This window comes from Glycine max, chromosome 3 (genome assembly GCF_000004515.6).
Source record: "Glycine max cultivar Williams 82 chromosome 3, Glycine_max_v4.0, whole genome shotgun sequence".
In the NCBI taxonomy this organism is placed as follows: domain Eukaryota; kingdom Viridiplantae; phylum Streptophyta; class Magnoliopsida; order Fabales; family Fabaceae; genus Glycine; species Glycine max.
The window spans coordinates 38,226,674-38,241,673 of NC_016090.4; the positions used below are offsets into that span (position 1 = coordinate 38,226,674).

Sequence of the window (15,000 nt, forward strand, 5' to 3'; positions counted from 1 at the left end):
AATATTAAAACTGTTCAAAATAATTGACATAAAATAAAATGATTGAAATCATTAGAAATAAACGTAATATTTAAGAATGACATGGGATGCATCACTGTACAGTGTCTATGAGCTGGTGTAATTAGAGTGTGAGTATGAAAAAGGATGAGATTAATTATAATTAAATGATAAAAAAAATATAAATCTAAAATGATATGTATATGCAAGAGAATAACATTATTTAATGCTTAAACATTTTTATATTCTAATTTTAAAAAATTCTGAACATCTAACTATTTGGCAAAATATGTTGGCAAATTTTTGTTATGTGAACAATTGGGTTTTAAAATATATTTAGAATAAGTTTATTAAAAATAACAGATGAGACATACCAAGGATAATCATCATATTTTTTCTATTAAAGTTGCAAGAAAAAAATATATCAACGATCGTTTTAGTCATCAACAATTATATTGATCAAGGATTTTTTGTTAGGGGGAATACCATAATCATACACGAGGATAAAATATTAGTAGATATTTTTGGTATTCTCTAGAAAAGAGGAGAGGATGAGTCAAATACAGTGTATTTTGGGATCAAGATCCGAGAAGTGGAAGGTATTAATTAAGTGGGCTCCTTCTCAGTTGAACCATTAATTGAGAACTAAGTATGCATCTCTATGACTATCCACCCCCCTAAAGCGTGGCTTTTTTCCACAATTAGTGGGAACAATTGGGTTTAGGCAACCAAAGTTGATCTTGGCAACAATTATATAACTTATAACTGACTACTGAATCAATTCAGGGCTACAAGGTTAAATTATAATAAGCTTTCCCTCCTAAAATTTATTGCATGGTTAAATTAAATAAACCGTGGTTGTTTCATCAAGGAACTATGATATCTTGATTGCCACTGGCTCTTAGTGCCAATTGTGGTCTAATAAAGTTGGGGGGACATAGCCAGAGACTATTTCTCGAAGTGTTCCAATGGCAATTGCAGGCTGTTTGACCATCATCTTCAACAATTAATTCATGACACAATGTGGATCATCTAGTCTTAATCAAAACCAGGGATTAGGTACCCCTCCATGGGACAGATATATGGACCGGCCAACTGCTTGAAACTTTAGGCATTGATTTTTTAGAAATTTGTATTAAATAGTTCAGTGCCATATACTTCCTTTAGTATTATATATATATATATATATATATATATATATATATATTACTAACAAAATTAATTAATTATATTTAATTATATAAATTTTAATTAAAAACATTTTTCAAATACCCTTCGTGATATCAAGAATAAAAAAAATCATTAAAACTAGTACACCTCAATTAAATAAAAGATATTTTAAAAATAATAATATTAAATAAGATAAAATTAGTTATTTTTTTTATTATATTTGAGACTAAAAAAATTATATTTAAGACTGAAAGGGAGTGAATATTCAAATTTTTAATTTATGAAAATAATTAATAATACTTATATTACGTGAAAATTAATTATGAACATGATGCTTCCCGACTATTAAATGGTTTCGGTCATTTATCTCTCCTTTGACAAGGTGGAGGAAATCAGGTTACTTAGCTGTCTCAATAATGTTGCAAGTGCTTTCTTGTATTTAATATAGATTTTTGTTTTCATTAATTTTATGAATATCAAATATAGCCCATATTATTATTGTTGAATTTGTCGTCTATTTATTAATTGTTGATTCGAAATTTTGTTGAACAGCTGGGAATATAATAGAATTAAATTTATATGATAAGTTCTGTACATGATCTCATCATCTGGCAAATTGTGTACTACCAAAAACTCTTGGATGGTAGATGTTGTGCATGGCATGTGTGTTCCCCTCCATTTTGCCCCCTTTATTTTGTCCGTTCATAAATGGATAGGATAACCACAGAATTGGAATTGGAGTCAGTCAATATAGTTAATAAAAATAACTATAGAGGATTTTCAAGTTGGTCAAGCTGCATTGCATGTACAAAAGTCTAATGAGCCAAAAGAGTGTCCCACGGGCAATATTAATTTGCACCCCCATACCTTATGAGTAATGAGAAACACACGTTAATATGTCATATTTGACAGAGTATGAGAGCAGTCATTACGGACTTTTTGCTCACAACAAGCTGATAAGTCCGAAATAGACCATATTCACATCAACTGATAGAATGATATGATCAACCCAATTCTGACGGATGCCGGGTTTGCGGTCATCTTAATTCAGTGGGTTTTTCGGTAAAACCAGGATCCTAAAAAAAATGAAGGGATGTTCTGATGTTCAAATTAATACTCAATTGCCATGCAAGACTTTTTTAATGCTGTGTTTGGTTGTGGGGAATATGAGAGAAAATTTATACTTTTTTAAGAGCGTCTCATATTTTTTATATTTTATTTTATTTTTATTATCTAAATCAAGCACGTCCTAACTATTATAATTGTGTGGTTTTGATACTTCTTTAAGTCTTTTACTAAGTATTTAATACATTTGCTAATTTGATACTAGATGATGATATTTATTGTAATTGTGTGATTTTGATTTTTTTTAAGTCTTTTATTAAATATTTAATACATTTTGTCGACTTGATATTAGATGATGACAAGATAATTGACATGTTGTTTGACACAATTAATATGTATTAGTTACACTTTTGATTTTTTATGATTATAATTCCAAAGAAATTAAAAATTTAATTGAGTTATAATAGTATGTTTTAAATAACACATCAATTAGTGTATCATTATCTAGTGTTATATAAACGATAAAATATTTAACAGAAAACTCATAAAATAAACTAAAATCTCATAATTATAATACTTAAGGATCTAATTTGCAAAAACTAAAACTAAAAGACTAAAATTGAACGATTACAATACAATTCAAGTCAAAGAAAAAAAAACCCTTAAAACATGAGTCATCCATTTTCATCTAATAATTAATTCTAAGTTGTAAACCAAATCTATTTCTGTATAGTCAAAGATTATGGGTTATCTTACGATGATGATAACCATTAGACACAGAGCTATAAATTTTTTAAAATATTAAAACAAGTATCATAGTAATAATATACTTGTTTACTTATTTAATATACTCATTAAACATGAGTGGTTTAAAACTCACAGTAGTAAATCATTCATTGTCAATGGTCATAGAAAAAGTGGTAAATGAACGAGAAGAATCGCCATATATAGGACACCGATTTACTACAGTAACGACAGCTCAGGACCCATCAGAATTCAGGATTGGGTCGAACAAAAGAATTAAACTATAATATCATATCATTCAGTGGCCTTATGCGGTCTCCGTTGCTAATTAGTCTCTTCAAACTATGTCCTTCGTTAATTTGCCTTAAAATATGTGTCCTTAGCTTAAAACTAAAGATTCCAATACCATGGCCAGTCATTTATATATGAATGTACATCCGCTGTTAAACAGCACCTATAAATATGTGTACAGTTCATTATTTAAGACAAAAAGACAATGTATAGTGTACAGAATATATAAAAGATTCTATATACAAAGCGAACCAACAAAAACAGGAGTGTAGTGGAATGATTAAAGGAGATGGAATAATGATAAAGTTTATCAGACAAAACATTGCTTGGAAATTCAGGTTAATATATCCCTTATGTAGTGTCAGTGTTAGTGTTTGTTACTGCAAGCTAGCTAGTGCTGTATATCAAAGCATCAGAGAAAAAGCTATATAGACTTTAAAGCATACACTGCCACATATATAGGGGAACTAATTAACTTGATGAAAAATTGTCCTGCTGTCTCCCACCACCTTTGATGTAGTAATAAGAGCATCTACATACTTACAAGCAATTGCTCTATCAATGATGGAATTTTATGCGTTTTGTTGGATTGCATGGATTTGCGAATAAAAATCGACATTGAAACTTTTTTTTCTATCACCAAGTCCTGCCAACCCTAGCTAGCCTACCCATGTGACGAAAAGTTCCAAAATGCATCCAAGTCACTTGTCAACAATTGAAGGTGCATGGTAACATAAACATATCATGTGGATTTTTTTTGGCATCCAACTTCTACGGAACATGTTCGTGGGTTCATCACACATTACAAATCCTAATGTTGCTGTTTTGTGTTACATTGAGTGTTTTTCTGTACTATATGGCGGGCCAAAATTGCTTTCAGTCGGAGAGAGACGTTCAATTTTGAATAGCACATGAGAGGATCATTGTCGGAAGGAGTGTGAAAATTGAGAATTAAATAACTTGCTTTTGGAGGAAGAAGATAGCCAAGGCTTGATACACTTCACATGTGTTTCAAGGTATACTTTTGGTCTTAAATCAGAGATCACAGGTGTTTTCTAACTCATTGGATCATAGATTAATCTCATTTGTCATTTGTAATAGAGACTGTTGCTAGGTTAAGAGAATTTTGTATATGATGAAAATCATGTAAACATAACAAGACTTTACACCACGATATACTTATTATTAATTTAATTTATTATACACCTTAATTACATAATAAAACTTTTGATAATGACTTTTCTCCTTTAAGTGTGTTCAAATAAACATTAATTTTTTAATCTAGGTTTACAAAGTCATCGATTTGAGGCTGTAGTGATTTTAAGTTAGTTAAGGAACATTTTATTGCGGTTGAAAATGTCTTTTCAAAATAGCATATACCAATTTCATAAATGTATTTCCAAAAGTATATACCATAGTTTCAGAAATACATTTCCATAGTAGGTATCTATTAGTCCAGAAAATCATTTTTGGAAGAGAAAAAGAGGTTACAAGGAGTGTAGCCATGTAGCCCTTTAAGGAAAAAGGGTATAATGGATAATTAAATTATAAAAGGAGGAAAAAGGGTGTACTTAGGAAAAGTGGGTATAAAAAGCAAGTTCCCTAAACTATCATGTCAATTGTCCTAAGTGAAAAACTCACCCATTTAGTTAGGGGTTTTGAATCCTACACTCCCTGTAGTGAATTCTTGCACCTCCCTTTCTCTCTAAAAAGTCAAAAATACCCTTAATGAGATATACCTCTTAGAACCCTATCACCCTCGACAACGTAACCCTATTCCTGTGACAACTCTCACCTTCCCGCGACATCATCTGGTTCACCCACGATGACTCCTCCATTTCAATGGTTCACTTCCTCTCCCTCTACCTTGCATCGCCAAAGCCTCAATGGTTGTTGTTGTCCAGCTCTCGAGATGGCTCTTTCCTTCTTGTGACGACATTTGGTTCCCCCGTGATAGCTCCTCCATCTCAAGGGTTCATCTCCTCTCCCTCTTCCATGCATCGCCCAAGCTTCAATGGTTGTTGTCGTCTTTCTCCGTTGTGACAAACTACGTGGGAGGAGGTTCGAGTTTGAAGAAGGGAATGGGGGTCCTATTGCCTATTCCATAATAGGATACGTTTCTAGAATAGTAATTCTGGAATACGGAAAACTATATTCCAAAATCGTCGTTATTTTGAAAATGTATCCTATTCCGAAATGTAAATTTCTGTATTCCAGAATGTAGGTTTTCATATTTTGGAATATAGCTTTTCATATTTTGGAATAATTGTTCTGGAATAGAGGTGCCTAGTAAAGGAATATTTTTGTTGGTTGGAGTCTTTTGGGAGGTGTAAGATGCGAAATGGGAGATGCAAGATATAAATGTGTTTACTTAGTCAATTAGCCTAGAACTTCCACACATATAAGCCCATAAAAGAAATTGATAGATAATATCAATATGGGCATTACTATTAGCACCTCCTAAAACCCTAATTTTTAGAAATTTATTTATTTTTGACAAAAATACCCTTAACATTTGACATCCCACAATAAATTAGAAACAAGTTTTTAGAATGTATCACGATAAGATTTTGTTGAAATATAAATTGGAAACACATTAGTTTCCTTTCTATTGTATATCTGGACAAGATCTTTTTCAGATATACAATGAAAACACATTTTCTTTGAGCATCTTGACAAAAAATTTACGTGATAAAAAATAAAATGATTTCTAATTAATTGATGTTAGGATTCAAGTGTGAAGATGAAATTTTACATATATTGAAAAAAAATAAAAAAGTTAAACAACATATGTGAGGAAAACTTACAAGTATAATGTCTTGAAGTTTTGGATTAAAAATATAATATTAAATTTACTTATATGATGTGTTCGTAATCCATTGAGGTTTCCATTCAAAAAAAAAAAAGAAAAACATCCTTCTGGCGGTATATGCAATTTAGTGCATATTCCTCAACTGGTTTGTGCATGCGCCGGCCTGCATCCATTATATACACTCTTGCATCCATTATATACACTCTAGCTAGAAGCAGCCATAAGATTTACATTTTTGTATAAATCTATAAAGTTGAAAAGTAAAATCATTTAATCCTCTTCTCGGACATGAGATTGCTAAAATATTGTTAATTTCATGCTGCTAACACCCTTTCTCCTATCAATAAACAAATTATTGAAACCTTCTGTCTTCAAAGACTCTCCCATTGATACAACATTTCATAAAGACGTGTGACAATATATATACAACTGTTTTGGCAGATGAGTATTTGATGTTTGGATTATGTTAGAAGTTGCATATCAAAGTTTCTAGTTCTGTAGACAATAGACTCTTGGAAGATTCCGAGAATGTCACATGTTGAGAGGAAATATTCACAAAACATACTTGAATGTGAGTAAAACCAACGAGACGACAATTCTGGAAGAAGACTTGTGCACAATGTCATGTGTGATGAAAACCTCAGTAGTAGGAGGTATACAGATGATGATACGTTCATTCTTAAATAATGAAATACAATCCGCAAAGTAAGAAAATCTGACAAAATAAAAGTCAGAAAACGAAAAAAAAAAAGATAAGAAAAGTTATAGTGAAACTGTTTCCTTGGCATATCTATCTTAAATATTTTGAAAAAGAATGAATAATGCTATTTGTATCCCGCAGTTCAAAATGTGATTATTTAAACGATGACATTGAAAAAGAATGCATAATGCTATTTGTATTCAGGACTGGCCCAAGGATAAGTGAAACTTAAGTAAATTTTAAGAAAAAATATTTATATTTTAAATAAGAAAACTATATTGAATCTTTTTGTTAACATATATGATTTTTTAAATAAAATGTTAACTTTTTTGTTTACAAAAATTAAAGATAAATAACTTTTTTTATTGATAGATTTAAAGCTTAGAGGGTGAGCTTTGGTGCAGCGGTAAAGTTGTGCCTTGGTGACTTGTTGGTCATGGGTTTGAATCTGGAAACAGCCATTTAAAGCTTAAGTTTTAGTTATTTTATTTTTGGACTGACTTGTTTGTGCCTTATTAAATTATCATTTGTTTTCTTGTAAAACAAATAATACCATTTTTTCATATGCTTTGAGTAAATAAGTTAGGGGATATTAATACATCTTCTAGAATGCCTTTCAATTACTTTAAAAATATTAAATGATTTTTATGTTTAAGATATAATATATACTCTTTTTTAATATCAAACCTTTTTTATTTTTACTTCTTCATATGCACTTGGTACATAAGGCAGAAAAATAATTTAAATTATTATTTTAGTATTGCATCATAAAATATAATAACTTCAAAAAATTATTTTTTAGGGGAATTCAAAAAAATTGTTAACAGTATATTGTTTAACACACTTTTCGCTACATGATACTTATTATTAACTATTAAGTGAATTTGATCATATGAGTCCCATTAAATAAATAATGAAATTTACATAATTTAATAAATCTTAAATGAATTGTATCAAAAATCAAAGTGACTCCTACATGAATTTTATTATTAGTGAGCCTCATTAGTCCATTTTATTTATTAAATAATATGTAGCGTCCAGTACATACTTTATGAAACAAATAAAACAATTCAAATTTCACCATGTATTCAGTTATATCTTCGTTTCCTTTCACGAGTGATAAAATGGACTAATGGGCATGTTGGAAAATTTTTTTGTTTTTTTAGATGGTACTTTCCTATCATATTGCTGGTCTTGTAGCACCTTCATATTTTACCAAAGTCAGACACCTAACAATATAACATCACAACCACACTAGCTAATATAACACCCCAACCACACTACATATTTTTCATTATATATCTTTTGATTTCACACCATACGATAATGTTGTTTACAATGATTTATTTTATTGGTTTCTTTATTACACAAAATCTTTTTGGTTGCCTAAAAACCAATTAATCCTAAAATTGATTAAAAAAAAGAAATAAAAATTAGGGAGGGGTTAGCAGAAAGTAGAAACCATATCTACTTGTTTAGAATCCTTCCTTCATATTGTAGATTAAGTTAGGCATGTCAATTGCACGTTTTTTTAGTAGAAATCTGCATACTGTGCGTAATCTACTCAATATTATATACTAAGGTACACATTAGGCTGATACATATAGAACATAGTGGATTTGTGTAAACCTTCACTGAGACGACAAAGTATATAATCTTTGCTGCATTTGGTTAACTTCGAAAATGCTCATAAGTTTAATTTTTCTAGTTTTGTGTTTAAAGTCTGTAACTCAAAACTATAATTAATTAATTAGTTGGTAATTACTCTGTTTGATCTCATACGCAAGCATAGAGGATAAGGATGAAGACTACATATCAAGTGTTAATGTGTTAAGTGGCTTTGAACGCAAGGATTTGGAGGCTTAATTTAATTTTTCCCTTGGGCAACCAAAGTTATGTTGTTTCTTGTGTACAAAAACATCATATAGAAGAGTATAGTTACCAATTGAAGAAAACCCACCAAATGAGTAGAAACCAAGAGGGTATAATAAAATACTAGTCAAGAACTTTAGGCTTCACAAGTAAGTTTATGTAAGTAGGATAGTTTGAAAGCGTGAATATCCAGAGAAAGGGTAACTTTATAGCTTATACACACATGGTTTTAGCTTCTCCCACGAGAGAAAAAAATATGTGACAAAGACATAGCACCGAAGTGGCCATGTTTTTCTTGCATGATTGCACTGAAAAGGAATTTGGTGAATTAAATGAGAAGCAGTACTATTCAAGTCACTATGCTCCAAGCAACCCCCTTGTTAAAACTGGTCTCATTTTCTTCCAATCTTTTCACCTACTATATATGACCCAAAACTAAAAGTAATAGCTAGCACACATCACCGAATGGGATGGCTTCAGTCCCTTCTCTGCCCTTTGAAGAAGCTCTGGGATCGCCTTCATTCGAGCCACAAAAAGCGTAAGCATGCATTTTAGCTTCATTTCTTGATTTTTTTATTCATAGAAATAAAAAATAGATATGGAAATTTACAATAACTCACACATCTGAGTGAATGGACTGAATTAGACTCCCTTCAATTCTAGACACATTTCATGCCTTATGATTCCATCTTAAATTATGCAATTGACATTTTGTATCCTCTTTTGTTCTCTTTTAATTTACCAGCTTTTGTCATACATGAAATTTGTTAATATTTACATTACTGATTCATAAACATAACATAGTTTCATTTCATCTATTCATATCATTAATCTTCATTTTATACAAAATGATGATGATACCTTTGTTTGTTTTGAAAAATATATAGGGAGAGGAATATACATTCTGTATAAGGATGTGAAGTCTTGCCCTTGCGAAGATGTGCATGTGCTCTGGTCAATATTGGTTGAGTCAGGCGCTGCCCCTGCTTCTTTGCCATCAAAATGATTATGAATCTAATTTACCTTACTGCAAGTACAGAGAAAAAACTATTAATATAGTTTTATTTCAAGTACATAATATAAATGTATAGCATTTTCGATGCTCGATTTTCTCCTGCCTTTCTACATGTATTTCTAGTTTTCTATAGATTCTTATATGGAAGTGGTTTCGGACCTTTCCGAGGCTGAACGAGTTGTAAATTGCTCGTCGCCTTTTTTTTCTTCTTCCATAATTGTAATTAAATTGGTGATGCACTTCAGTGATAAAAGCTAAGAGTTGTGATTATTTTCACAGTTGCAAATGTGATCATCCCACAAATAATTGCTCGTCGCCTTTTAATAATTAATGTTAATAAAAATTCATCAAATTCATAATAATTATATATAATATATATAAATATATTTATAATATAACGTTAATAATTAGATATATAATACATAAAATATAAAATATAATAGTAACTGATGGAAAGTCATAAAAATGTTGATTCTTATCGTATCTATTAGTACGTATATTAGATTATAATTAATTATAATATATATTATTAAAAATTAATATTTTTTAGTATTAAAAAGATTAATATATAATTAGTAATAATATATATTTATTATCACATTTATGAATAAATATATTATTGTATTTTTTTTCCAGAAGTAGTATATATATTATTATACTAACTAATATATATTATTGTATTTTATTTTTATCAGAAAAAGTGGTATATATAATTGAAAGAAATTTGAATAAGGAGGGCTTTATCTCATATGTCAGTCCTTGATCATATTCTATATACGAAGATAAAGGATGGTCTTGTCTGAGACTTCACCCATCCCCTACCTTGCCTCGGACATTGCAACACATACAGTGGATAGTTTCCATATTATCTGTAATGGATCTATTAGCAATAAAAGTTGATTGCTCAATCGACACACACGTTACAAAGCCTTATCAGTCTGAGATCCTTCATGAAGGAAGGATTGTCACACTTCGGGATCAAAGCGATGTTCGTTTCATGCATATAACCCATTATATATCCTTCTCAAATACCAAAATCATAAATGTGAATTTAAAATTTACATAAATAAATAAGATTTATTAAATAAATAAAAAATACTTAAAAAATTGTCTAAAAGTGTCCTTATTTTTGTGGAAAAAATCCGTCAATTTTATTTATTTATTTTATATTATAAAATATTATATTAGTCACAATTACATATTACTATTTTTTAGAAACTATCAAACTTGTAGATTATAAATGATAATGAATGATAATTACAGATTAATATCTTCAGTTATTTTTATTACTATTATTTTTTAAATGTGATATTTTATTTTTGAAAATTAAAATTTAAAAATATATTAAATGAATGCATAATAATTAATTAATTAATGCATGAATTCAAATATTTATTAATGATATCATTAAAGTTTAAATATTAATGAATCAAAAATATTAATGAATCAAACTAATTAATTCTCTCTCTGGTCTTTAAGCAATAAAAGTCTTTTATTTTTTGTTTTAAATATATAAGTAAATCTTAATTACTTATGTCTTATATAATGAAACTATCTCAAAACTACCTTTTATCTATTAAGGCCAAAGATTTTTTTATGATTGATATCAAGTTCTAAAGGATATAAGAAAAATGTATAATTTTTAATTAGAAATGACACAATTTAATGAAGTTAATTAATTTTTTAATACTTTTGAATTTTTGTTTGCTTATAACTGAGACTAGATGGAGTATTCTTTAATCAACATGATGTGACATAGTTGGTAAATAACTTTATCTCTTAAGCATGTGATTATGAATTCGATTCCTGACTTGTACATATGCTGAGAAATATCAATCTCTTAAATGGATATTAGTACCTCAAGAGATTAGTCATTGACTTTCAGGTGAGAAATATCATACCTTAGCTAGTTCACACATTCTTTTTAATATTTTTTTATATCATTAACCAACTAATTAATATGATTTATTAAATAAATAAATAAAGAAAAAGATTGTTAAGTCAAAAGACATTTATATCTTAAAGATGAATCATAACTCTTAATTATTTTGACTAGATGCAAATAAATATAAATGATAAAATATGTGTCTCATATGTTATCATATCATGATCTGACACTATGCGTTTGAAGATTTAAACGATGTATTCATAAGACGATATGATATAAAATTTAAATAATACATTTAAAACTTTCATTTAATATGTTGTGTCTGGAATTATTTCTTACATAAAACATTCTCCTATAATCTGTCAAAGTCCTATGAAGAATAAATACAGTCCATAATTTGAAATACGTTGATCTTTATCAAAAGGCGCACTCTATTGTTACAGACCTAATATGATAAAAGAAGTGACTTCCCTACTGCAATACAAGGCACACTAGCCTATCAACATGAACATTGCATGAAGAAAGGACGTGCATTTAATGCAAGCATTAAATGCTTCAACGAACTCAAGACTTCAAACGAAGATTAGAGTGAAGAATCCAATCATTGTAAGACAACGAATAATTAGAGAAGAAGACTATATATAGAAGAAGCTTTGAAGAAATAAGACACTAATCAATCTACACGAATTTTCTTTCATTCTTTCTTTGTAAAGCTTTCTGTAAATTTTTCTAAAGATATAAAACTCTCAAAACACCTTATATACCTTGAGAGAAAAAACTAAAAGTGCTGAGTGACATATTCGTCTGTAAGACGATCATATAGTTTAGTTAGTGTGCAATCTTTCAATAAATCTAGTTGATTTGTTTAGAGCTAGCAATGACTTAGTATGACAAAGAATACTACTAAGTTCAAGTCAAGCTTGGGGTAAAACTTGTAAATGCAAGAGTCAAAAGTGATCGTGAATAATACTTGTAACTTTGATAAGTTAGTGAAATATTGGTGGTTGCCAAGAACTGGATATAGTCTCTGGTTTGAGATGAACCAATATATTTCTCTATGTGTTTTCTTTTTTGCTTTAACTGACAAATGGTTTGAATCTGTTTTTAGATTTTATATCCTGTTCTATTTTTATAAAGAAAAATGTTTTTTTTTATCATTGTTTGACTTAGTTTGATTAAGGGTTTAAGTTCTTTTTACATCAGACGATAAATGTATTTTTTGTTTTAGAAAAAAATTTAAATTTCTAAAAACACGATTCAACCCTCTTCTTATATTATTTGCTTCTACAAATTTTTTTTAAAGTATCCTTGTTTTGGACAGGAAAGAATGCGTCAAAAATTTCTTATTTTATATTATATCTAAAAGATATCATATTAGTGATACTTAGATATTAATAATTTTTGAAATACTATGAAACTTGTACAAAAATGTCTAAGTTTAGTTGATAAATGTTAAATCATGATAATAGATTAAAAATGAAAAATTAAATCGATCAAACTAACTGCAAAAGATTGATTTAAATTTAATATTATGTTTAAACTGAACCACATTTTTATTTTATGGTTAATTCGTATGACTTTTTATTTTTAAAACTGAATCAAGTTTGCAAACATTCATAATTCATAACACTCCTCTTATAAATATAATAAATGAATGCATAATAGTCATTAATTTATTTAAGCATGAATACAAATATTTATTATTAATACCATTAAAACAATTATCTTTTTTAATACCTAATAATAATAAATGTGTATTTAAAATTCATTTATATTAAATGTTTAACTAATTAGTATTTTTTTATCATTAACCAACCAATTAATATAATTTATTAAATAAATAAAAACTAAAAACTAAAAATAATAATTCTAAAGTACCCTTATTTTGAGCGGAAAAAAGTGCTTCAAAATTTGTGAAACACTTTTAAACTTCGACACTATAAATAATTACTCAATCCATTCTTATTTATAAGACTCAATTATTTAATTCATCAAGATTATGAAAAGTAATTAATTTAGTTGATAACAATAAATTTATCTTAAATTTATAATTTTTTTAAGATAATCATTGTTATTAGTATTTTTCCCTTTTAATTGTTTGTCACTACATTCTCTCTTTTTAATTAAAAGTATTTTTAGTCTAAAAATAATTAATACTAAAAATATTTTAGATTGAATCTTATAAGAAATAGTCAGCTTCATTTTAAACTTAAATCTTATGAATAAAATCGGAACGAGTATAATGATAAATAAAATAATAATTATAAATTAATACATTTAATACTTTTTATTTTATTTTTAAATTTGATATTTTTATTTTAAAAAATAAATTTATGAATATAATAAATGAATGCATAATAATCAATGAATGAATGGATTCAAATATTCATTAATGAAACCATTAAATCCATTATCTTTCTCCAATACATAATAATAAATATACATTTAAAATTTATTTTTATTAAATGTTTAATTAATTAATATTTTTTTTATCTTAAAATAAATACCATCTTAAGTTATTTTACATATGTAAAAATAATAATAAATAAATAAAAGAGAATAATAATTTTATAAAATTAATCTTATTAAATAGATGAAAGAAAATATTTTTCTTCATATATATATATAAAATACGGTACCAGAGATAGCAAGTGTAATATACAAATATTGAAGGATCTATATAGCAGTGACTTCCATTAGACTCAGCCCCCATTTCACTAGAAACAAATGGTGTCCCACCTACATAACAACCCAACTCCCTAACCCAGCCATTTTATATTAACACAAATGTTTCTTCATTCTTCAATCATAAGCCAGCTTCTCCTTCCCATATATCACAAAATATTGCTCCACAACAATTCCTTCAACCATCACCAAGTCAAAAAAATATAATTAATGTTATATTAAAAAGTTAAATAACATATTTATTTTCTTCTTCTAAATATGACATTTAGCTTGAGATAGAGGAAGTATGATTTAATAATGAGTACTAGCTATTGGTTAAGAAACTAAAAGATCTATCTATGATTTTTTTACATTCTCTTATAACTTTTACCATAAATATTTTTTTTTCAATTCTTTAATAACCAATGTTCCAAGAATACTCCTTAGCGAAACTCTAATATGTTTGATTCATATAGTTATTTTTCTTCTTAAAATCCATTTTTTATTAAATGTCTAACCAATTAAATATAATAAATGAATTATAAATGAAGGCATGAATTTAAATATTTATTAATAAAATCATTAAATTTCATTATCCTTCACCAATACGTAACAATAAATGTGCATAATAATAATAATAAATAACGTGCATTTCTTTTCATTTAAACTCCCCAACTTTCTTACTTTATACGTTATCAATATATATATATATATATATATATATATATATATATATATATATATATATATATATATATATATATATATACACACACACTTAA

The 15,000-nt window shown here is 27.9% G+C and overlaps 1 protein-coding gene across 1 annotated transcript; it reads left to right on the top strand.

Annotated features, from left to right (window-relative positions):
- Positions 1 to 9,035: 9,035 nt before the first annotated feature.
- On the top strand, positions 9,036 to 9,952 carry LOC113001246 (uncharacterized). The gene is made up of 2 exons (XM_026128054.2): positions 9,036 to 9,189; positions 9,539 to 9,952. The coding sequence occupies exons 1-2, from the start codon at positions 9,117 to 9,119 to the stop codon at positions 9,655 to 9,657; spliced, it is 192 nt and encodes a 63-aa protein (XP_025983839.1). The 5' UTR covers positions 9,036 to 9,116; the 3' UTR covers positions 9,658 to 9,952.
- Positions 9,953 to 15,000: the final 5,048 nt, after the last annotated feature.

Coding starts and splice junctions, on each gene's coding strand:
- LOC113001246 (XM_026128054.2), top strand. CDS start 9,117: ATGGGATGGCTTCAGTCCCTTCTCTGCCCTTTGAAGAAGCTCTGGGAT. Junction 9,190..9,538: donor TCATTCGAGCCACAAAAAGC/GTAAGCATGCAT, acceptor AAAAATATATAG/GGAGAGGAATATACATTCTG.